Source organism: Anolis sagrei, chromosome Y (genome assembly GCF_037176765.1).
Source record: "Anolis sagrei isolate rAnoSag1 chromosome Y, rAnoSag1.mat, whole genome shotgun sequence".
NCBI classification, from domain to species: Eukaryota; Metazoa; Chordata; class Lepidosauria; order Squamata; family Dactyloidae; genus Anolis; species Anolis sagrei.
In genome coordinates this window covers 34264376-34288572 of record NC_090035.1, presented here as the reverse complement: position 1 = coordinate 34288572, position 24197 = coordinate 34264376, and the positions used below count along the sequence as shown (strand labels likewise).

General features: G+C 46.0%; 1 protein-coding gene across 1 annotated transcript; it reads left to right on the top strand.

Moving 5' to 3' along the window:
* Positions 1-936: 936 nt before the first annotated feature.
* Positions 937-22224, top strand: LOC137094774 (gamma-secretase subunit PEN-2-like). Its single transcript, XM_067461882.1, has 3 exons — positions 937-1213; positions 21606-21710; positions 21890-22224. Exons 1-3 carry the CDS (start codon positions 1153-1155, stop codon positions 22027-22029), a joined length of 306 nt encoding a protein of 101 aa, XP_067317983.1. The 5' UTR covers positions 937-1152; the 3' UTR covers positions 22030-22224.
* Positions 22225-24197: the final 1973 nt, after the last annotated feature.

The window sequence follows — 24197 nt, the reverse complement described above, 5'->3', positions numbered from 1 at the left end:
CAGAGGCTCCTTGTACCAAATTGATTATGTACTTTTAAAGATGTGTATTTGAATCCGTTTCAGCTCTTCTTTCAAGGCCATCTGGGCCGCAAAAAAAAAATAATCAGAAAATTAAAAATCCTGCTAAGTTCTGATCATTTTTTAGAAAACACAATGCCAATTTGCTCCTTTTTCGTCTTCCAAATAATGCTAGCCTTCCATTAAAGTGGTGTTTCTCAACTTTCCTAATGCCATGACCACTTAATACAGTTCCTCATGTTGTGGTGACCCCCAACCATAACATTATTTTTGTTGCTACTTCATAATGGTAATTTTGGCAGTTATGAATTGTAATGTAAATATCTGATATGCAGGATGTATTTTCATTCACTGAGCCAAATTTGGCACAACCCAATGGGACTGGGGGAGGGATTAATCTTGTCATTTGGAAGTTGTAGTTGCTGGGATTTATAGTTTGCCTACAATCAAAGAGCATTTTGAATTCTACCAATGATGGGATTGAACCAAACTTGGCACACAGAACTCCCATGACCAACAGGAAATACTGGAAGAGCTTGGTGAGCATTGACCTTGAGTTTTGGAGTTATAGTTCACCTACATCCAGAGAGCACTGTAGACTCAAACAATGATGGATCTGGACCAAATTTGGCAGGAATCATCAATATGCCCAAATGTGAACACTGGTAGTGTTTGGGGGAAATAGACCTTGACATTCGGGAGTTGTAGTTGCTGGGATTTATAGTTCACCTAAAATCAAAAAGTATTCTGAATCCCACTAACGATAGAATTGAGCCAAACTTCCCAAACAGAATCCCTGTGAGCAATTGAAAATACTGTGTTTGCCCATGCCTGGTGAAGCTCTCTGTTTTCCTAACTCTATGGTCCGCAGCCACGCCCTGTCGCACGAGTGACTCCCAAATCCCAGAGTGTCTTGCGTCCGGAAGTGCCTCAAATTGAGGAAGTGGCCGGTTAGAGGGTCCAGTGTTGGTGACTGGTGAACGGCCGCCTTTGCTTCCTTTGTGCGGAAGGAGGCTTCGAGCTCGGCTCCGACTCTGCTTTTCCTCGGCCTTCACACTTTCTCGCCCGAGCTGCCGAGTTCGGGGCTCCTTCCCCCCTAAACAACGGCTCCGGGGAGAGGCAGCGGGCGGCGCCATGAACTTAGAGCGAGTTTCCAACGAGGAGAAGCTCAGCCTTTGCCGGAAGTACTACCTGGGTGAGCGAGGGCCTCTCTTCGTGGCCTAGTCGAACTTCTGTCCCCAGAGCCTCACCCGGCTACTGTTATTTATTTATTTATTTATTTACGACATTTATATGCCGCCCTTCTCACCCCGAAGGGGATTCAGAGCGGCTTACAGGATATATATACATACAATACATTATATTATTAGCATAGTACAATATCAGTATTATATATTACTATATTGTACTATACCATTATATTGTAATATTACTACTAATACTACATGTACTACATTATATTATTAGCATAGCACGGGAGACAAGATGGAACTGTCCCCTGGCCCCCTCTCTCTTCAATCTGACCCAGAGTGGCAGTTGGTACTGGAGGGAGGGGTCACCAACTGATGACATATGCAGGAGACAAGTTGGTGCTGCGGTGAGGGGTCCCCTGCCAATGACATATGCAGGAGACAAGATGGAACTGCCCCCTGCCCCCTCTCTCTTCACTCTGGCCCAGAGAAGTAGTTAGTGCTGGGGGGACGGGTCCCCAACTGATGACATGCAGGAGACAAGGTGGAACTGTCTCGTGGCCCCCTCTTACTTCACTGGCCCAGAGCAGCAGTTGGTTCTGGTGGGACGGGTCCCCAACTGATGACATATGCAGGAGACAAGGTGGAACTCTCCACTGCCCCCCCCCCCCAGTGTTATTATTAACATGTTTTTTGTTCCTGGGTTATAAATGTCATTTCCTAATTGGTTCTGTCATAAAATATATGGACAACGTTTATTAAACTGCCACAACATTGTGTTTGCAAGAGGGACATCTTGCTATAGCACATTTTGCACAAGTTTTTCTATTAATATCTTCAAGAGCAGTGGTTGTCAACTTTACAAAAATAACAAGAACAGAAATTTTGTTTTAATACCAGCCTCCATTTTTCTGAAAGAACTCGGGGCAGCTTATAAAGGGACAAGCCTGAAAAAACACAAATTAAACACAGTGGAGTATGTAAAATAAAAAACATGTCAAAATTTCAGAAATAAAATAAAACACACCACATTAACACAACACAGTATCATAAAAGCAATCCCTAGGCTGAACAGTAAAAATACTAATCTCAGAGGGCTAAGAGTTCGTGCAATAGTTTCTGGATAGGGCTATGGGAAAGTCCAAAAACCAATAGAAGTTAGGGCTGGAAGGGTAATGCCATGATGTCCTTAATAAGTAATAAATAATTAATAGGTAATGTCCTAATGCCATGACTCCTTAAGACAGATCCTCATGCTGTGGTGATCCCCAACCATAAAATTATTTTCGTTGCTACTTCGTAACTGTAATTTTGCTACAGGTAAAAAGAAATGTTTATTTTAACTGAAAATTGCTTTTGAAGCATCAAATAGTTGCCTAAGCATAAGTTGTCTTGAGTCCTCTGCAGGGTGGAAAGGCGGGATAGAAATGTTGTAAATTAATAAATACTGTTATGAATTATAATGTAAATATCTGATATGCAGGATGTATTTTCATTCACTGGACCAAATTTGGCACAAATACCCAATACGTCCAAATTTGGTGGGGTTGGGGGAGGGATTGATGTTGTCATTTGGGAGTTGTAGTTGCTGGGATTTATAGTTCACCTACAATCAAAGAGTATTCTGAAATCCCCCATTTATGGAATTGAACCAAACTTGGAACACAGAACTCCCATGACCAACAGAAAATACTGGAAGGGTTTGGTGGGCAACAACCTTGAGTTTTAGGAGTAGTTCACCTGCATCCAGACAGAACTGTGGACTCAGCAATGATAGATCTGAACCAAACTTGGCACAAATACTCAATATGCCCAAATGTGAACATTGGTGGAGTTTGGGGAAAATAGACCTTGACATTTGGGAGTTGTAGTTGCTGGGATTTATAGTTCACATACAAAGAGTATTTTGAACCCCACAACAATAGAATTGGGCTAAACTTCCCACACAGAACCCCCTTACCAACAGGAAATACTGTGACTTCAGATGGTCTTTGGCAACCCCTCTGACAGCCCCTCATGATCCCCGCAGGGATCCTAATCCACAAGTTGAGAAACGCTGTCCTAGAGTCTCAACCAATTCAACCTAGTTTATGGCAGCCACAAAAATGAAGTTTCAGGAACAGAACAAGGATTGCCAAAGTAAACACTGCACAATTACACAGGAAATAAAACTTTTAAACCAGGAACAGATTGTATTTTTCAAATATTGATACATAGTGTTATTTTTATATTTCATCGGAAGCTCCAATTGGTCCAACATGCGGCAGCCATGATACTAACAGGAGCGGGGCACAGGGAGCATACAACCCCCCTGCTGTACCAGCTCCACTGGCTGCCGATCTGCTACTGGGCTCAATTCAAGGTGCTGGCATTGGCCTATAAAGCCCTAAACGGTTCCGGCCCAAGATACCTAACTGACCGCCTCTCAGCCTATGAGCCCACAAGGACTTTGAGATCTTCCGGGGAGGCTCTGCTCTTGATCCCGCCTGCGTCACAGGCACGGCTGGCGGGGACGAGAGATAGGGCCTTCTCGGTGGTGGCTCCTCGGCTGTGAAGCACCTTTCCCGTAGACATCAGGCTAGCCCCCTACCTGTTGATATTCCGCAGGAAGCTAAAGACCTGGTTGTTTAAGAAGGCATTTGAATAGAAGTGCAATGACTGGTAACTCGACCATAGGAATGGAACAACGGAAATGGTATCGGATTGTGAACTTGACGATGAGACGACTCGGAATGGCTTGTAGTAATGTTGATATTTTTGATGTGATGTTTTGATAATGATATTGTTCATTCGTTCAGTCGTCTCCGACTCTTCGTGACCTCATGAACCAGCCCACGCCAGAGCTCCCTGTCGGCCGTTACCACCCCCAGCTCCCTCAAGGTCAGTCCAGTCACTTCAAGGATGCCATCCATCCATCTTGCCCTTGGTCGGCCCCTCTTCCTTTTGCCTTCCACTTTCCCCAGCATAATTGTCTTCTCTAGGCTTTCCTGTCTCCTCATGATGTGGCCAAAGTACTTCAACTTTGTCTCTAGTATCTTTCCCTCCAGTGAGCAGTCGGGCTTTATTTCCTGGAGGATGGACTGGTTGGATCTTCTCGCAGTCCAAGGCACTCTCAGAACTTTCCTCCAACACCACAGCTCAAAAGCATCAATCTTCCTTCGCTCAGCCTTCCCTAAGGTCCAGCTCTCACATCCGTAGGTTACTACAGGGAATACCATGGCTTTGACTAGGCGGATCTTTGTTGCCAGTCTGATGTCTCTACTCTTTACTATTTTATCGAGATTGGACATTGCTCTCCTCCCAAGAAGTAAGCGTCTTCTGATTTCCTGGCCACAGTCTGCATCTGCAGTAATCTTTGCACCTAGAAATACAAAGTCTGTCACGGCCTCCACGGTTTCTCCCTCTATTTTCCAGTTGTCAATCATTCTTGTTGCCATAATCTTGGTTTTTTTGACGTTTAGCTGCAACCCGGCTTTTGCGCTTTCTTCTTTCACCTTGATTAGAAGGCTCCTCAGCTCCTCTTCTCTTTCGGCCATCAGAGTGGTGTCATCTGCATATCTGAGGTTGTTAATGTTTCTTCCAGCAATTTTCATCCCAGCTTTGCATTCATCCAACCCCGCACCTCGCATGATGTGTTCTGCATACAAGTTAAAAAGGTTGGGAGAGAGTATGCAGCCTTGCCGTACGCCTTTCCCAATCTTGAACCAGTCTGTTGTTCCGTGATCAGTTCTTACTGTTGCTACTTGGTCCTTGTACAGATTCCTCAGGAGAGAGACAAGGTGGCTTGGGATGCCCATCCCACTAAGAACTTGCCACAATTTATTATGATCCACACAGTCAAAGGCTTTAGAATAGTCAATGAAGCAGAAGTAGATGTTTGTTGATGATAATGATATACTGTGGATTATTTTATTTCATCTTGTATTTTGCACCTGTTTTTCTTTGTTGTACACCGCAATGAGTCGCCACTAGGCTGAGAATTGCGGTATATAAGCGAAGTAAATAAATAAATCATATATTATAGTATGAATAATAATCATAATTTTTATTACCCGCCTCTCCTGATGGCTTGAGGTGAGGTACAACAAAGTCAAAACATCTGAACATAAAATCTATACAATAATGATAATAATAATAACTTTATTCTTATATTTCGCCACCATCTTCCCGAAGGGACTCAGGGAAGCTTACAGATGGCACAACGTGCCTAAAAACAAACATAAAAGTGAACACAATATAAAATACAATACAATAAAACACATGCACATATAAAAACATCAATCAAGCTGAGATCCTCTAACCATGGCAATAAATTACTGGCACCATGGGCGGGCTGTAAACATTGGAATAAAATAAGTACCAGTTGCAGTAATGGAGAGAGGGCATGGATAAAGTACAGGATGTGCAACTACTATGTAGGGCAACTAGGGGCTAAATATTCTCAAAGGCTTGATTGAAGAGCCACGTCTTCAAGATGCTATGAAAGGAGGACAGTGTGGGAGCCTGTCTAATCTCCCTGGGGAGGGAGTTCCAATACATCTATCTATATCTATATCTATCTATATCTATATCTATCTATCTATATCTGTATATATAATAAAGAAGAGTGTTTGTTTGTATCGGACAGAGGAAGGACATAGGGCGGTGTATGTGGCAGCGTTCTGATTGGCTGCCGCTGTGGTGCTATTTGCATATGGTCTCTGATTGGCCAGCTTCAATAGGAGCCCCTGGTGGAGAAGAGGGTTCATGGCAGAAACGGTGCATGACAGAAGGAAATTTGCATATGGTCTCTGATTGGCCAGCCTCAAATCCAACATTCCGAGATGAGAAAGAGAGGAAAGGAAAGGCCAGAGGGGGCTGGGTCAGAACACTCCCAATACAGACCGAAATAGGCACACAGAGCCCCCATCACCCACTCGACATCCTACTGCAGTTTGGAGGAGGATGAACCATGGATGATGGGACTTGCAGTACCACCACTCACATTCTGAGACCGCTGTTAACCTCATCCAATGACTGATCAGGACCATACTTCGCACATAGACCTCTCATGACCCACTGTACGTCCTGGTGTGGTTTGGCCGGGGATGGACCGTGGATTATGGGACTTGCAGTACCATTGCTCAATTCTTCAGACCACTGAACCCTCATCCAATTACCAATAAATACCAAACTTGGCACATTGAGTCTCCATGACACACTCTACATCCAGGTGCAGTTTGAAGGAGGATGCACCATGGACGATGGGACTTGCAATACCTGCACTCCCTTCCTAACACCATTACAACTGCCAACGATGATGGATCAGGATCACAATTTACACAGAGACCCTGCATAATTCACTCTACATCCTGGTGCGGTTTGGAAGAATTTGACAATGGATGATGGGACTTGCAGTCACTTCCTGAGACCACTGAGACCCTCGCCAATGACTCATCAAGACTAAACTTGGCACATGGAGCTTCAATGACCCACTCTACATCCTGGAGCAGTTTGGAGGACGACAGACCATGGATGATGGGACTTCAAGTACCTCCACTACCCAAGACTGCTGCAAAACTCATCTAATGACCACTCATGACCAACGTTGGCACACAGAGCCCCCATGACCCACTCTACTCCTGCTGCAGTTTTGGAGAAGGGTGGACCATGGATGATGGAACTTCCAGTACCTTCACTCACATTCTGAGACCTCTGCAAACCTCATCCAATGACGGATCAACACCAAACTTGGCACACAGACCTCTCATGACCCACTTTACGTCCTGGTGTTGTTTGGAAAAATTTGGAGATTGATGATGGGACTTGCAGTACCTTTGCTCACTTCCTGAGACCACTGAGACCCTCGCCAATGACTAATCAAGACTAAACTTGGCACATGGAGCTCTAATGACCCACTCTACATCCTGCTACAGTTTGGAGGAGGACAGACCATGGATGATGGGACTTCAAGTACCTCCACTCCCTTCAAAACATTGCTGCAACTCTCTTCTAATGACCGATCAAGACCAAACTTGGCACACAGAGCCCCCATGATCCACTCTACATCCTGCTGCAGTTTGAAAGGGGATGGACTTTGGATGATGGGACTTGCAGTACCTTCACTCACTTACTGACACCACTGACACCTTCATCTAATGACTGATAAAGACCAAACTTGGCACACAGAGCCCCCATGACCCACTCTATATCCTGCTGCTGTTTGTAGGAGGATGGGCCATGGATGATGGGACTTCAAGTACCTTCACTCACTTCCTGAAAATAATGCAGCCGTTATCCAAAGACCAATAAAGACCAAACTTGGCATACAGAACCACCATTACCCACTTTCTCTAATAACCCGGGCAACGCCGGGTCCCCAAGCTAGTATATAATAAAAGTCAAAACTTGTATGCGGCGGATGTGTGGCGGTGTATGTGCCGGCTTTCTGATTGGCCAGCCTGAAAGTTCCAAGATTCTGACTGGCTGCTGCTGTGGTGCTATTTGCATATGATCCCTGATTGGCCTGCTTCAACAGGAGCCCCTGGTGGAGAAAAGGGTTCATGACAGAAACAGGGACATGACAGAAGGAAATTTGCATATGGTCTCTGATTGGCCAGCCTCAATTCCAAGATTCCGAGATGACAAAGAGAGGAAAGGCAAGGCCAGGGGCTCTGTCAGAAAATTACCAATACAGACCACACTTGGCAAACAGAGCACACAAGACCCACTTTACATCCTACTGCAGTTTGGAGGAGGCTAGACCATGGATTATGGGACTTGCAGTACCATCATTTACATTCTGAGACATTAACCTCATCCAATGAGTGAGGTTTACATTAACCTCATCCAATGAGTGATCAGGACCAAACTTGGCACATAGACCTCTCATGACCCACTTTACGTCCTGGTGTGGTTTGGCTGGGGATGGACCATGGATTATGGGACTTGCAGTACCTTTGCTCAGTTCTTGAGACCACTGCAACCCTCATCCAATTAGCGATAAAGATCAAACTTGGCACACTGAGTCTCCATGACGCACTCTACATCCTGGTGCAGTTTGGAGGAGGATGCACCATGGACGATGGGGCTTGCAATACCTGCACTTCCTTCCTACGACCATTACAACTGCCAACCATGATGGGTCAGGACCACAATTTACACAGAGAGCCTGCATGACCCATTCTACATCCTGGTGCGGTTTGGAAGAATTTGACAATGGATGATAGGACTTGCAGTCACTGCACTCACTTCCTGAGACCACCGAGACCCTCGCCAATGACTGATCAAGACCAAACTTGGCACACAGTCTCCATGACCTACTCTACATCCTGGTGCACTTTCGAGGAGGACAGACAATGGATGATGGGATTTCAAGTACCTCCACTCCCTTCCCAAAATTGCTGCAACCCCTCATTAATGACCACTCTAGACCAAACTTGGCACATAGAGCCCCCATGACCCACTCTACATCTTGATGCAGTTTTGGAGGAGGGTTGACCATGGATTATGGGACTTGCAGTACGTTTACTCACTTACTGAAACCACTGCGACCCTAATCCAATGACTGATCAAGACCAAACTTAGCACACATATCCCCCATGACCCACTCTACATCTTGGTGCAGTTTGGAGGAGGACAGACCGTGGATGATGGGACTTCAAGTACCTCCACTCCCTTCCCAAGATTGCTGCAACCCTCATCCAATGACCAATCTAGACCAAACTTAGCACACAGAGCCCCAATGACCCACTCTACATCCTGCTGCAGTTTGAAGGAGGATGGACTTTGGATGATGGGACTTGCATTACCTTCACTCACTTACTGAAACCACTACCACCCTCATCCAATGGCTGATAAAGACCAAACTTGGCACACAGAGCCCCCATGATCCACTCTATATCCTGCTGCTGTTTGGAGGAGGGTGGACCATGGATGATGAGACTTCAAGTACCTTCACTCACTTCCTGAAAACAATGCAGTCGTTATTCAATGACCAATAAAGACCAAACTTGGCATACAGAACCGCCATTACCCACTTTCTCTAATAACCCGGGCAGCGCCGGGTCCCCAAGCTAGTATATAATAAAAGTCAAAACTTGTATGCGGAGGGCAAAAGTGTGGCGGTGTATGTGCTCGCTTTCTGATTGGCTGCCACTGTGGTCTCTGATTGGCCAGCCTGAAAGTTCAAAGATTCCGATTGGCTGGGCAGCGTTGCTATTTGCATATGGTCACTGATTGGCCAGCTTCAAGAGGAGCCCCTGGTGGAGAAAAGAGTTCATGACAGAAACGGAGTCATGAGAAGGAAATTTGCATATGGCCTCTGATTGGCCAGCCTCAAATCCAACATTCTGAGATGACAAAGAGAGGAAAGGAAAGGCTGGGGGCTGGGTCAGAACACTCCCAATACAGACCGAAATAGGCACACAGAGCCCCCATGACCCACTCTACATCCTACTGCAGTATGGAGGAGTATGAACCATGGATGATGGGACTTGCAGTACCATCACTTACATTCTGAGACCGCTGTTAACCTTATCCAATGACTGATCAGGACCAAACTTGGCACATAGACCTCTCATGATCCACTTTATGTCCTGGCGTGGTTTGCCCAGGGATGGACCATGGATTATGGGACTTGCAGTACCTTTGCTCAATTCTTGAGACCACTGCAACCCTCATCCAATTACCAATAAAAACCAAACTTGGCACACTGAGTCTCCATGACGTACTCTACATCCTGGTGCAGTTTGGAGGAGGATGCGCCATGGACAATGGGACTTGCAATACCTGCACTCCCTTCCTAAGACCATTACAACTGCCAACAATGATGGATCAGGACCACATTTTACACAGAGAGCCCACATGACCCACTCTACATCCTGGTGCGGTTTGGAAGAATTTGACAATGGATGATGGGACTTGCAGTCACTTCACTCACCTGAGACCACTGAGACCCTCGCCAATGACTGATCAAGACCAAACTTGGCACACAGAGTCCCCATGACCCACTCTACATCCTGGTGCACTTTTAAGGAGGACAGACCATGGATGATGCGACTTCAAGTACCTCCACTCCCTTCCCAAGACTGCTGCAACCCTCATCTAATGACCAATCAAGACCAAACTTAGCACTCAGAGCCCCCATGAAACACTCTATATCCTGCTGCTGTTTGGAGGAGGGTGGACCATGGATGATGGGACTTCAAGTACCTTCACTCACTTCCTGAAAACAATGCAGCCATTATCCAATGACCAATAAAGACCAAACTTGGCATACAGAACCGCCATTACCCACTTTCTCTAATAACCCAGGCAGCGCCGGGTCCCCAAGCTAGTCTATATATATAATAAAAGTCAAAGTTTGTATGTGTGGGAGGACAGAGGGAGGACGGAGGGAGGACGTAGGGCAGAAGAGTTTGTGGCAGCTTTCTGATTGGCTGCCACTGTGGTGCTATTTGCATATGGTCTCTGATTGGCCAGCTTCAACAGGAGCCCCTGGTGGAGAAAAGGGTACATGACAGAAACGGAGACATGAGAGAGGGAAATTTGCATATGGTCTCTGATTGGCCAGCCAGAAAGTTCCAAGATTCTGAGGTGACAAGAGAGGAGAGAAAAAGGCCTTAAGTGTCAGAAAATTACCAATACAGACAAAATTAACTTGCCTCACACAGCCCCCATTGACCCACTCTACATCCTACTGCAGTTTGGAAGAGGATGAACCATGGATGATGGGACTTGCAGTACCATCACTCACTTCCTGAGACCACAGCAACATTCATCCAATTACCAATAAAGACATCCTACTGCAGTTTGGAAGAGGATGGATAATGGATGATGGGACTTGCAGTCCTATCACTCACTTTCTGACACGGCTGTGAACCTCTTCCAGTGACTGATCTACACCAAACTTGGCACATAGACCTCTCATGATCCACTTTACATCCTGGTGTTGTTTGGCCAGGGATGTACCATGGATTATGGGACTTGAAGTACTTTCGCTCAATTCTTGAGACCACTGCAACCCTCATCCATTTACCGACAAAGATCAAACTCGGCACACTGAGTCTCTATGACGCACTCTACATCCTGGTGTGGTTTGGAGGAGGATGCACCATGGATGATGGGACTTGCAATACCTGCACTCCCTTCCTGAGACCATTAAAACTGCCAACAGTGATGGATCAGGATCACAATTCACACAGTCAGCCCATATGACCCACTCTACATCCTGGTGCAGTTTGGAAGAATTTGGAGATGGAGGATGGGTCTTGCAGTAACTTCACTTACTTCCTGAGACCACTGAGACCCCCACCAATGACTGATCAAGAGCAAACTTGGCACACAGGGCCCCCATGACCCACTCTACATCCTGGAGCACTTTCGAGGAGGACAGACTATGGATGAGCGAGCATTCGGCTAATCCGATGCGATGAAATCTCTGATCAAGGACTGGCAATCACAGACAACGAAATTGGATTATGATTTTAATTTAAGAGATGCATTGGTCTGTATTGGTGGCCCAATACTGTGTATTGTATATGTATGTGTTTTATATTTTTAATTGGAATATTGTTGTTTTTAAATGTTGTAAACCGCAATGAGTCGCCGTTTTAGGCTGAGATATTAGCGGTATACAAGTGTACTAAATAAATAAAATAAATAAATAAATAAAATGATGGGGCTTCAAGTCCCTCCACTCGCTTCCCAAGACTGTACCAACCCTCAGCTAATGACCGATCAAGTACAAAGTTGGCATGCAGAGCCCGCATGACCCCACTCTACATCCTGGTGCTGCTTGGAGGAGGATGGACCATGAATGATGGGACTTCCAGTATCTTCACATCCTGAGACCTCTGCGAACCTCATCCAATTACTGATCAAGACCAAACTTGGCACATAGACATCTCATGACCCACTTTATGCCCTGGTGTGGTTTGGCTGGGGATGGACCATGGATTATGGGACTTGCAGTACCTTTGCTCAATTCCTGGGACCACTGCAACCCTCATCCAATTACCGATAAAGACCAAACTTGGCACACTGTGTCTCCATGACGCACTTCACATCCTGGTGCAGTTTGGAGGAGGATGCACCATGGACGATGGGACTTGCAATACATGCATTACCTTCCTGAGACCATTACAGCTGCCAACAGTGATGGATCAGTATCACAATTCACATAGAGAGCCTGTATGACCGACTCTACATCCTGGTGTGCTTTGGAAGAATTTGGAGATGGATGATGGGACTTGAAGTCACTTCACTCACTTCCTGAGACCACTAAGACCCCTTAGATCCAGACCAAACTTGGCACACAGAGTCCCCATGACCCACTCTACATCATGGTGCACTTTCGAGGAGGACAGACCATGGATGATGGGACTTCAAGTACCTCCACTCCCTTCCCAAGACTGCTGCAACCCTCATCTAATGTCTGATCAAGACCAAACTTGGCACACGGAGCCACCATAACCCACTCTACATACCGATGCTGTTTGGAGGAGGGTTGACCATGGATGATGGGACTTGCAGTACCTTTACTCACTTACTGAAACCACTGCAACCCTGAACCAATGAATGATAAAGACCAAACTTGGCACACAGAGCCCCCATGACCCACTCTATATCCTGCTGCTGTTTGGAGGAGGGTTGACCATGGACAATGGGACTTCAAGTACCTTCACTAACTTCCTGAAAACAATGCAACCGTCATCCAATGACCAATACAGACCAAACTTGGCATACAGAACCGCCATTACCCACTATCTATAATAACCCGGGCAACGCCGGGTCCCCAAGCTAGTATATAATAAAAGTCAAAGTTTGTATGTGTGGGGGGACAGAGGGAGGATGGAGGTAGGACGGAGGGAGGACGTAGGGAGGACGTAGGGCAGAAGAGTTTGTGCTAGCTTTCTGATTGGCTGCCACTATGCTGCTATTTGCATATGGTCTCTGATTGGGCAGCTTCAATAGGAGCCCCTGGTGGAGAAGACGGTTCATGGCAGAAACGGGGCATGACAGAAGGAAACTTGCATATGGTCTCTGATTGGCCAGCCTCAAATCCAACATTCCGAGATGACAAAGGGAGGAAAGGAAAGGCCGGGGGCTGGGTCAGAACACTCCCAATACAGACCGAAATAGGCACACAGAGCCCCATCACCCACTCGACATCCTACTGCAGTTTGGAGGAGGATGAACCATGGATGATGGGACTTGCAGTACCACCACTCACATTCTGAGACCGCTGTTAACCTTATCCAATGACTGATCAGGACCAAACTTCGCACATAGACGTCTCATGACCCACTTTACGTCCTGGTGTGGTTTGGCCGGGGATGGACCGTGGATTATGGGACTTGCAGTACCATTGCTCAATTCTTCAGACCACTGCAACCCTCATCCAATTACCAATAAATACCAAAGTTGGCACACTGAGTCTCCATGACGCACTCTACATCCAGGTGCAGTTTGAAGGAGAATGCATCATGGACGATGGGACTTGCAATACCTGCACTCCCTTCCTAAGACCATTACAACTGCCGATGATGGATCAGGACCACGATTTACACAGAGACCCAGCATGACCCACTCTACATCCTGGTGCGGTTTGGAAGAATTTAACAATGGATGATAGGACTTGCAGTCACTTCACTCACTTCCTGAGACCACTGAGACCCTCGCCAATGACTCATCAAGACTAAACTTGGCACATGGAGCTTCAATGACCCACTCTACATCCTGGAGCAGTTTGGAGGACGACAGACCATGGAAGATGGGACTTCAAGTACCTACACTACCCAAAACTGCTGCAAAACTCATCTAATGATCAATCAAAACCAAAGTTGGCACACGGAGCCCCCATGACCCACTCTACATCCTGCTACAATTTTGGAGAAGGGTGGACCATGGATGATGGAACTTCCAGTACCTTCACTCACATTCTGAGACCTCTGCAAACCTCATCCAATGACGGATCAAGACCCAACTTGGCACATAGACCTCTCATGACCCACGTTACGTCCTGGTGTTGTTTAGAACACTTTGGAGATGGATGATGGGACTTGCAGTATCTTTGCTCACTTCCTGAGACCACTGAGACCCTCGCCAATGACTAATCAAGACTACATTTGGCACATGGAGCTTCAATGACCCACTCTACATCCTGGTGCAGTTTGGAGGAGGACAGACCATGGATGATGGGACTTCAAGTACCTCCACTCCCTTCCGAAGATTGCTGCAAACCTCTTCTAATGACCAAACAAGACCACACTTGGCACACAGAGCCCCCATGATCCACTCTACATCCTGCTGCAGTTTGAAGGGGGATGGACTTTGGATGATGGGACTTGCACTACCTTCACTCACTTACTGACACCACTGCCACCCTCATCTAATGACTGATAAAGACCAAACTTGGCACACAGAGCCCCCATGACCCACTCTATATCCTGCTGCTGTTTGTAGGAGGATGGGCCATGGATGATGGGACTTCAACTACCTTCACTCGCTTCCTGAAAATAATGCAGCCGTTATCCGAAGACCAATAAAGACCAAACTTGGCATACAGAACCGCCATTACCCACTTTCTCTAATAACCCGGGCAACGCCGGGTCCCCAAGCTAGTATATAATAAAGAAGAGTGTTTGTATGCGACGTAGGGCAGAGGTAGGATGTAGGGCGGACGTGTTTGACAGCTTTCTGATTGGCCAGCCTGAAAGTTCCAACATTCTGATTGGCTGCCGCTGTGGTGCTATTTGCATATGGTCTCTGATTGGCCAGCTTCAATAGGAGCCCCTGGTGGAGAAGAGGGTTCATGGCAGAAACGGGACATAACAGAAGGAAATTTGCATATGGGCTCTGATTGGCCAGCCTCAAATCCAACATTCCGAGATAACAATGAGAGGAAAGGAAAGGCCGGGGGCTGGGTCAGAACACTCCCAATACAGAACAGACTTGGCACACAGAGCCCCCATCACCCACTCTACATCCTACTGCAGTTTGGAGGAGTATGAACCATGGATGATGGGACTTGCAGTACCATCACTCACATTCTGAGACCGCTGTTAACCTCATCCAATGACTGATCAGGACCAAACTTGGCCTCTCATGACCCACTTTACATCCTGGTGTGGTTTGGTCGGGGATGGACCATGGATTATGGTACTTGCAGTACCATTGCTCAATTCTTGAGACCACTGCAACCCTCATCCAATTACCGATAAAGACCAAACTTGGCACACACAGCCCCCATGACCCACTCTGCATCCTGCTGCAGTTTGAAGGAGGATCGACTTTGGATGATGGGACTTACAGTACCATCACTCACATTCTGAGACCACTGTTAACCTCATCCAATGTCTGAACAGGACCAAACTTGCCACATAGACCTCTCATGACCCACTTTACGTCCTGGTTTGTGTTTGGCTGGGGATAGACCAAGGATTATGGGACTTACAGTACTTTTGCGCAATTCCTGACACCACTGCAACGCTCATCCAATTACCATTAAAGACCAAACTTGGCACACTGAGTCTCCATGACGCACTCTACATCCAGGTGCAGTTTGAAGGAGGGTGCACCATGGACGATGGGACTTGCAATACCTGCACTCCCTTCCTAAGACCATTACAACTGCCAACAATGATGGATTAGGACCACAATTTACACAGAGACCCAGCATGACCCACTCTACATCCTGGTGCGGTTTGGAAGAATTTGACAATGGATGATGGGACTTGCAGTCACTTCACTCACTTCCTGAGACCACTGAGACCCTCGCCAATGACTAATCAAGACTAAACTTGGCACATGGAGCTCCAATGACCCACTCTACATCCTGGTGCAGTTTGGAGGAGGATAGACCATGGATGATGGGACTTCAAGTACCTCCACTCCCCAAGACTGCTGCAAAACTCATCTAATGACCAATCAAGACCAAAGTTGGCACACAGAGCCCCCATGACCCACTCTACATCCTGCTGCACTTTTGGAGAAGGGTGGCCCATGGATGATGGAACTTGCAGTACCTTCACTCACATTCTGAGACCTCTGCAAACCTCATCCAATGACGGATCAACACCAAACTTGGCACATAGACCTGTCATGACCCACGTTACGTCCTGGTGTTGTTTGGAAAAATTTGGAGATGGATGATGGGACTTGCAGTACCTTTGCTCACTTCCTGAGACCACTGAGACCCTCGCCAATGATTAATCAAGACTAAACTTGGCACATGGAGCTCCAATAACCCACTCTACATCCTGGCGCAGTTTGGAGGAGGACAGACCATGGATGATGGGACTTCAAGTACCTCCACTCCCTTCCAAAGATTGCTACAACCCTCTTCTAATGACCAATGAAGACCAAACTTGGCACATAGAGCCCCCATGATCCACTCTACATCCTGCTGCTGTTTGAAAGAGGATGGACTTTGGATGATGGGACTTGCAGTACCTTCACTCAGTGACACCACTGCCACCCTCATCTAATGACTGATAAAGACCAAACTTGGCACACAGAGCCCCCATGACCCACTCTATATCCTGCTGCTGTTTGTAGGAGGATGGCCCATGGATGATGGGACTTTAAGTACCTTCACTCACTTCCTGAAAATAATGCAGCTGTTATCCAGAGACCAATAAAGACCAAACCTGACATACAGAACCACCATTACCCACTTTCTCTAATAACCCGGGCAGCGCCGGGTCCCCAAGCTAGTATATATAATAAAAGTCAAAGTTTGTATGCGACGTAGGGCAGAGGTAGGTAGGATGTAGGGCAGACGTGTTTGGCAGCTTTCTGATTGGCTGCCGCTGTGGTGCTATTTGCATATGGTCTCTGATTGGCCAGCTTCAATAGGAGCCCCTGGTGGAGAAGAGGGTTCATGGCAGAAACGGGGCATGACAGAAGGAAATTTGCATATGGTCTCTGATTGACCAGCCTCAAATGCAAAATGTCGAGATGAGAAAGAGAGGAAAGGAAAGGCCGGGGGCTGGGTCAGAACACTCCCAATACAGAGCAGACTTGGCAAACAGAGCCCCCATCACCCACTCTACATCCTACTGCAGTTTGGAGGACTATGAACCATGGATGATGGGACTTGCAGTACCACCACTCACATTCTGACACTGCTGTTAACCTTATGCAATGACTGATCAGGACCAAACTTCGCACATAGACCTCTCATGGCCCACTTTACGTCCTGGTATGGTTTGGCCAGGGATGGACCATGGATTATGGGACTTGCAGTACCATTGCTCAATTCTTCAGACCACTGCAACCCTCATCCAATTACCAATAAATACCAAACTTGGCACACTGAGTCTCCGTGATGCACTCTACATCCAGGTGCAGTTTGAAGGAGGATGCACCATGGACGATGGGACTTGCAATACCTGCACTCCGTTCCTAAGACCATTACAACTGCCAATGATGATGGATCAGGAACACAATTTACACAGAGACCCAGCATGACCCACTCTACATCCTGGTGCAGTTTGGAAGAATTTAACAATGGATGATGGGACTTGCAGTCACTTCACTCACTTCCTGAGACCACTGAGACCCTCGCCAAAGACTCATCAAGACTAAACTTGGCACATGGAGCTTCAATGACCCACTCAACATCCTGGAGCAGTTTGGAGGACGACAGACCATGGATGATGGGACTTCAACTACCTCCACTAACCAAGACTGCTGCAAAACTCATCTAATGACTAATCAAGACCAAAGTTGGCACACAGAGCCCCCATGACCCACTCTACATCCTGCTGCAGTTTTGGAGAAGGGTGGACCATGGATAATGGAACTTCCAGTACCTTCACTCACATTCTGAGACCTCTGCAAACCTCATCCAATGACGGATCAACACCAAACTTGGCACATAGACCTCTCATGACCCACGTTATGTCCTGGTGTTGTTTGGAAAACTTTGGAGATGGATGATGGGACTTGCAGTACCTTTGCTCACTTCCTGAGACCACTGAGACCTCGCCAATGACTAATCAAGACTACACTTGGCACATGGAGATCCAATGACCCACTCTACATCCTGGTGCAGTTTAGAGGAGGACAGACCATGGATGATGGGACTTCAAGTACCTTCACTCACTTCCTGAAAATAATGCAGCTGTTATCCAAACACCAATAAAGACCAAACTTGGCATACAGAACCACCATTACCCACTTTCTCTAATAACCCGGGCAACGCCGGGTCCCCAAGCTAGTGTATATAATAAAGGTGAAAGTTTGTATGCGGCGGACAAAAGTGTGGCGGTGCGACGGGAGGAGTATGTGCCAGCGTTTTGATTGGCCAGTCTGAAAGTTCCAACATTCTGATTGGCTGCCCCAGTGGTGCTATTTGCATATGGTCTCTGATTGGCCAGCTTCAATAGGAGCCCCTGGTGGAGAAAAGAGTTCATGGCAGAAACTGGGACATGAGAAGGAAATTTGCATATGGGCTCTGATTGGCCAGCCTCAATTCCAAGATTCCGAGATGACAAACAGAGGAAAGGAAAGGCCAGAGAGGGCTGAGTCAGACAATTACCAATACAGACCAGACTTGGCACACAGAGCCCCCATGACCCACTCGACATCCTACTGTAGTTTGGAGGAGGATGAACCATGGATGATGGGACTTGCAGTACCATCACTCACATTCTGAGACCGCTGTTAACCTCATCCAATGACTGATCAGGACCAAACTTGGCACATAGACCTCTCATGACCCACTTTACGTCCTGGTGTGGTTTGGCCGGGGATGGACCATGGATTATGGTACTTGCAGTACCTTTGCTCAATTCTTCAGACCACTGCAACCCTCATCCAATTACCGATAAAGACCAAACTTGGCATACTGAGTCTCCATGACGCACTCTACATCCTGGTGCGGTTTGGAGAAGGATGCACCATGGATGATGGGACTTGCAATACCTGCACTCCCTTCCTAAGACCAATACAACTGCCAACAATGATGGATCAGGACCACAATTTACACAGAGAGCCCGCATGACCCACTCTACATCCTGGTGCGGTTTGGAAAAATTTGACTATGGATGATGGGACTTGCAGTCACTTCACTCACTTCCTGAGACCACTAAGACCCTCGCCAATGACTGATCAAGACCAAACTTGGCACACAGAGTCCCCATGACCCACTCTACATCCTGGTCACTTTCAAGGAGGACAGACCATGGATGATGGGACATCAAGTACCTCCACTCCCTTCCCAAGACTGCTGAAATCCTTACTAATGTCCGATCAAGACCAAACTTGGCACACAGAGCCACCTTGACCCACTCTACATCCCAATGCTGTTTGGAGAAGGACGGACGATGGATGATGGGACTTCCAGTGCAGTTCAGGGCAGGATGGGCCACTAATGATGGGATTTGCAGTACCTTCACCCGATTCACTTCCCACAGAACATTGTAGCCCCTACAAATCACAGACCAGGCCCAAACTTGGCACACAGAGTACTCATGACCCACTCTACATCCTGATGCAGTTCTAAGGGGGATGGACCATGGATGATGGGATTTGCAGTATCTTTACTCACTTACTGAAACCACTGCGACCCTCATCCAATGACCAATCAAGGCCAAATTGGCACACAAAGCCCCCATAACCCACTCTACATCCTGGTGCACTTTCGAGGAGGATGGACCATGGATGATGGGACTTCAAGTACCCCCACTCCCCAAAACTGCTGCAACCCTCATCTAATGACCAATCAAAACCAAACTTGGCACACAGAGCCCCCATGACCTACTCTACATATTGCTGCAGTTTTGGAGGAGGGTTGACCATAGATGATGGGACTTTCAGTACCTTCACTCACATTCTGAGACCTCTGCGAACCTCATCCAATGACTGATCAAGACCAAACTTGGCACATAGACCTCTCATGACCCACTTTATGTCCTGGTGTCGTTTGGAAAAATTTGGAGATGGATGATGGGACTTGCAGTACCTTCACTCACTTACTGAAACCAGTGCGACCCTCATCCAATGACTGATAAAGACCAAATTTGGCACACAGAGCCCCCATGACCCACTCTATATCCTGCTGCTGTTTGGAGGAGGGTGGACTATGGATGATGGGACTTCAAGTTCCTTCACTCACTTCCTGAAAACAATGCAGCCATTATCCAATAAAGACCAAACTTGGCATACAGAACCGCCATTACCCACTTTCTCTAATAACCCGGGCAGCGCCAGGTCCCCAAGCTATTATTTTATATATATATAGACACACATACACACATACATACATATATATATATATACACACACACACACCTGCACCAAACTTGCACTATTCGCATATTGTAGCAATAGAATGTCAATCAAAATTCACAATTGAAATTTACATTCCTCTTTGTTTTGGTCTAATCTAACTCCCAGGTTTGTGAAAATAATAATTTAAAAAGTGAGGGGAGATTGGATCTCTATGTATCTACCTATCTATCCAACTTGACTTTTAGGTTTTTTTTCCTGGCTATTTCTAACATCTATATTAGCTGCTTTGTGCCGTATAGTTCTTCATGAAGTGCAATAAAAACCAAATAAGATCCAAAAATGTGTCTGAGAATAATAGAGTAATCCATGTCAAAGCACCTGAGGCAGGAACTACACTAGAAAGGAAACTAAAGATAAAGTTGATGCACATTACAGCACACAACAGAAAGTGAGGGTTAAAAGGATCAAGAAACAAGGCTCCACCTACACTGATCATGTAGGGCAGTTTCAAGAAAGTATTGAAGTGGTTTTACTATGTGGATTTTTTTATCGTGTCAGAAGCAACTTGAGAAACTGCAAGTCGTTTCTGGTGCGAGAGAATTGGCCGTCTACAGAGACATTGCCAATGGGGAGCCCAGATGTGTTTCCATCCTGTAGGGTGCTCCTCTCATCCTCTGGAACCAGTTTGAGGCCCAGATGGGGTTGGCACAAACCACTGAGGCTTTGTTGTCTGGCCGCTGCAGGTTGACACGAGCTTTGAACTGCATTAAATAGGCCATGTAGATGGGGCCAAAAAGGCAATTGACAGGTTAACGAAGATGGTGGTAGGTCATATCTTGGGTTCTTCCTGGTTAAACTACTTAGGAAGTGAGCAGTTTTGCCCTTTGTGCCAAAGTGCCTGGCAAATAGATTGTTCTTAGAAAATATGCAGGATCTACCCTCATCTTCAGTATTTTGCCTCACAAAATAATTGGTATGTTAGGCTGGTCCTAGTGCACTCAAATAATGTGTGAGGGCATTTGGGATATCACTGGAACATCTGCCTATTCATATGGCAAATACTGCAGGTACAACATACATTTTCCATTGTTAAAATACCAAAATAGTGGAGCATTTTCATTAGGCACTGAGACTGATGGGAAACATACTGATAATTTCTCTCTTCCATATCTCCAGGTGGCTTTGCTTTGCTTCCCTTCCTGTGGTTGGTGAATGTTTTCTGGTTTTTCCATGAGGCATTTCTGGCACCAGCATATACAGAGCAACTACAGATTAAGCGCTGTGAGTAGCTGGAGGGGGAGAATTGGTGGACCGGCACTAGTGGGAGGTTGGATACTACCAGTCAGAGTATGTAACTGAGCCTAATTGGGGGGAAAGTTCTTATATTTTCAAAGGGAAGATGGCACTACATTGCAGGAAAGGAAAGGCATTTCAGTTATGTCACTCTCTTCTTGTCCCAGATGTCCAGCGTTCAGCCGTGGGTCTTCTTTTCTGGGTGATTGTACTCACCACATGGATCAGCATCTTCCAGGCACGACGGGCCGGTTGGGGTGAGCTTGGGGACTACCTCTCCTTCACTATCCCCCTGGGCACTCCCTGACGAATCTCTCTTCCTTGATGGCAGCAACATGAAGATTTTAAACTTTTTTTTGATGAACTGGCTTTGTTTTTTGATTCCCCCTTCTATGGGACCAGGGCAGGATTTAAGTCATGGAGAACTGTAGTGGGGCTGCCTCTCTGTGCTCCACAGAATCCTCTCTATTTCAGAGGTGATCAATAAACTTAGGATTGTCTATTTCTGATGTGCCGACAATGTGATCATATTGGGAGAAAGTATGACTGGGGAAGAAATGCCTTAGTCAGGACTTCAGCTTGTGTGACTCTTTAGCCACATTGGCTCTGAACAGTCTCATTGAGTAACAACACTGCTATCCATAGGAGTTGCTCGAAAATGTGAGGAACCCATATAACTTCATGCATGACTCAGAATGTCAGGTGTGGTGACAAGAAAGACTACATTAACCAAGCTCTGCATGCTCAACTTTCTCAAATACTCTGGTTAGCATTTTGGCGGAAAACTAACTGGGGTTCTTTGAGATGTATGTAGCTATAAGTCTGCCCTGGTGCCAAACGCCTTTCCCTATGATATTTTCCTTCTTGCATCAAGGGAGAGGATGTATTTCATGTCCAGGAGCCAGGTGAGCTGACATAAGAAAGTTTGAACCAGCCTAAACATGCTTTCTCCTCCTGTATCTCCTACCTGTTACTGTTGACTCATGTTGCCTAAGACTTATCCTCCCTTCAACAGTAATCTTCACATGTTCAATTACTAAATAGTGGGTTGCAAACACAAATCAGTCAATTTAACTACCCACTTCTGGTTACTCAACATAAGCCAAGGAAATCTTCCTCTAAGGTGAGAAAGGGCTTGTTTTGTGATGGGCAGGAGAAGCAAACAAGTCCTATGAGGAGCGGCTTAGAGCTGGGCATATATAGCCTGCAAAAGAGAAGGCTGAGAGGAGACACGATGAGGGCCATGTATAAATATGTGAGGGGAAGTCATAGGGAGGAGGGAGCAAGCTTGTTTTCTGCTGGGACTAGGACACAGAACAGTGGCTTCAGACTACAGGAAGGAGATTCCACCTGAACATTCCTAACTGTGGGAGCTGTTCAGTTGTAGAACTCTCTGCCACGGAGTGTAGTGGAGGCTCCTTCTTTGGAGGCTTTTAAAAGAGGCTGGATGGCTATCTGTCAGAGGTGCTTGAATACGATTTTCCTGCTTCTTGGCAGGGGGTTGGACTGGATTGTCCATGAGATCACTTCCTACTCTATGATTGTATGAAACCTGGTCTCTTTCCTCTGGAAAAAAGCCATATGAAAATGATGGTATGGGCATGATTTAAGAACCTTTTCCTTCTCGTCTTGTTTTCAAAGTTCTTTGGCAGCAGCTTCCTCTGGTGTGTTGTCTTTTTTGATATTCATGAAAATTGCCAAGAAAGAAAGTACAACAGCACACTCAGAATTTGTATGAAAAAATCTAGAATTTTTATGAAGGTATGTCCCAGGGATTTGGCACTGTTTATAGCAGTGGTTCTCAACCTGTGGGTCCCCAGATGTTTTGGCCTTCAACTCCCAGAAATTCTAATGTCTGGTAAACTGACTGGGATTTCTGGGAATTGTAGGCCAAAATGCCTGGGGACCCACAGGTTGAGAATCCCTGGTTTATAGCATTCATTTGAACTCTGTGTCACCCCAGGATCACCCTTTAAAATTATTATTTTACTAAAATATTCCTTTAATTCTAGCAGTAGAAATATTCTTCATTAATGAAACATTAATGTTTTCCTGAGCATTACAACTTTAACAGAAACATTTATCCCAGTAGCAAAAGTATCAAGGAAAAAAAATGTAAGGTTGAGTTCCTGCACCACAAAAAAGCAGTTTTGCGTGTTTTAAAAAGTCTTTTTATAACAGCTTGCAATGTAAAAATGTGAACAGAAGCAAGATCAAGTAAGCCTTACATAAATGAAAAAAATTGAAGCCTTCTAGAGACCTCTTCCAATAAAGATGTTTTCTTTCTTTTACCACAATCTATTTTTCTTGTGAATTCCATTTCAGTGGCCAATCTTAGATCTATTGTTTTTAAAACATTCGTGAGATAGCCAATGAGGCCAGCTACTAATTGGCTCCTCCTTTTTCTCTGTACTTTGGTACACAATAAAGGATACTGGAGGTAACTGCTGGTAAACTTCCTTGTTGTAGACAGAC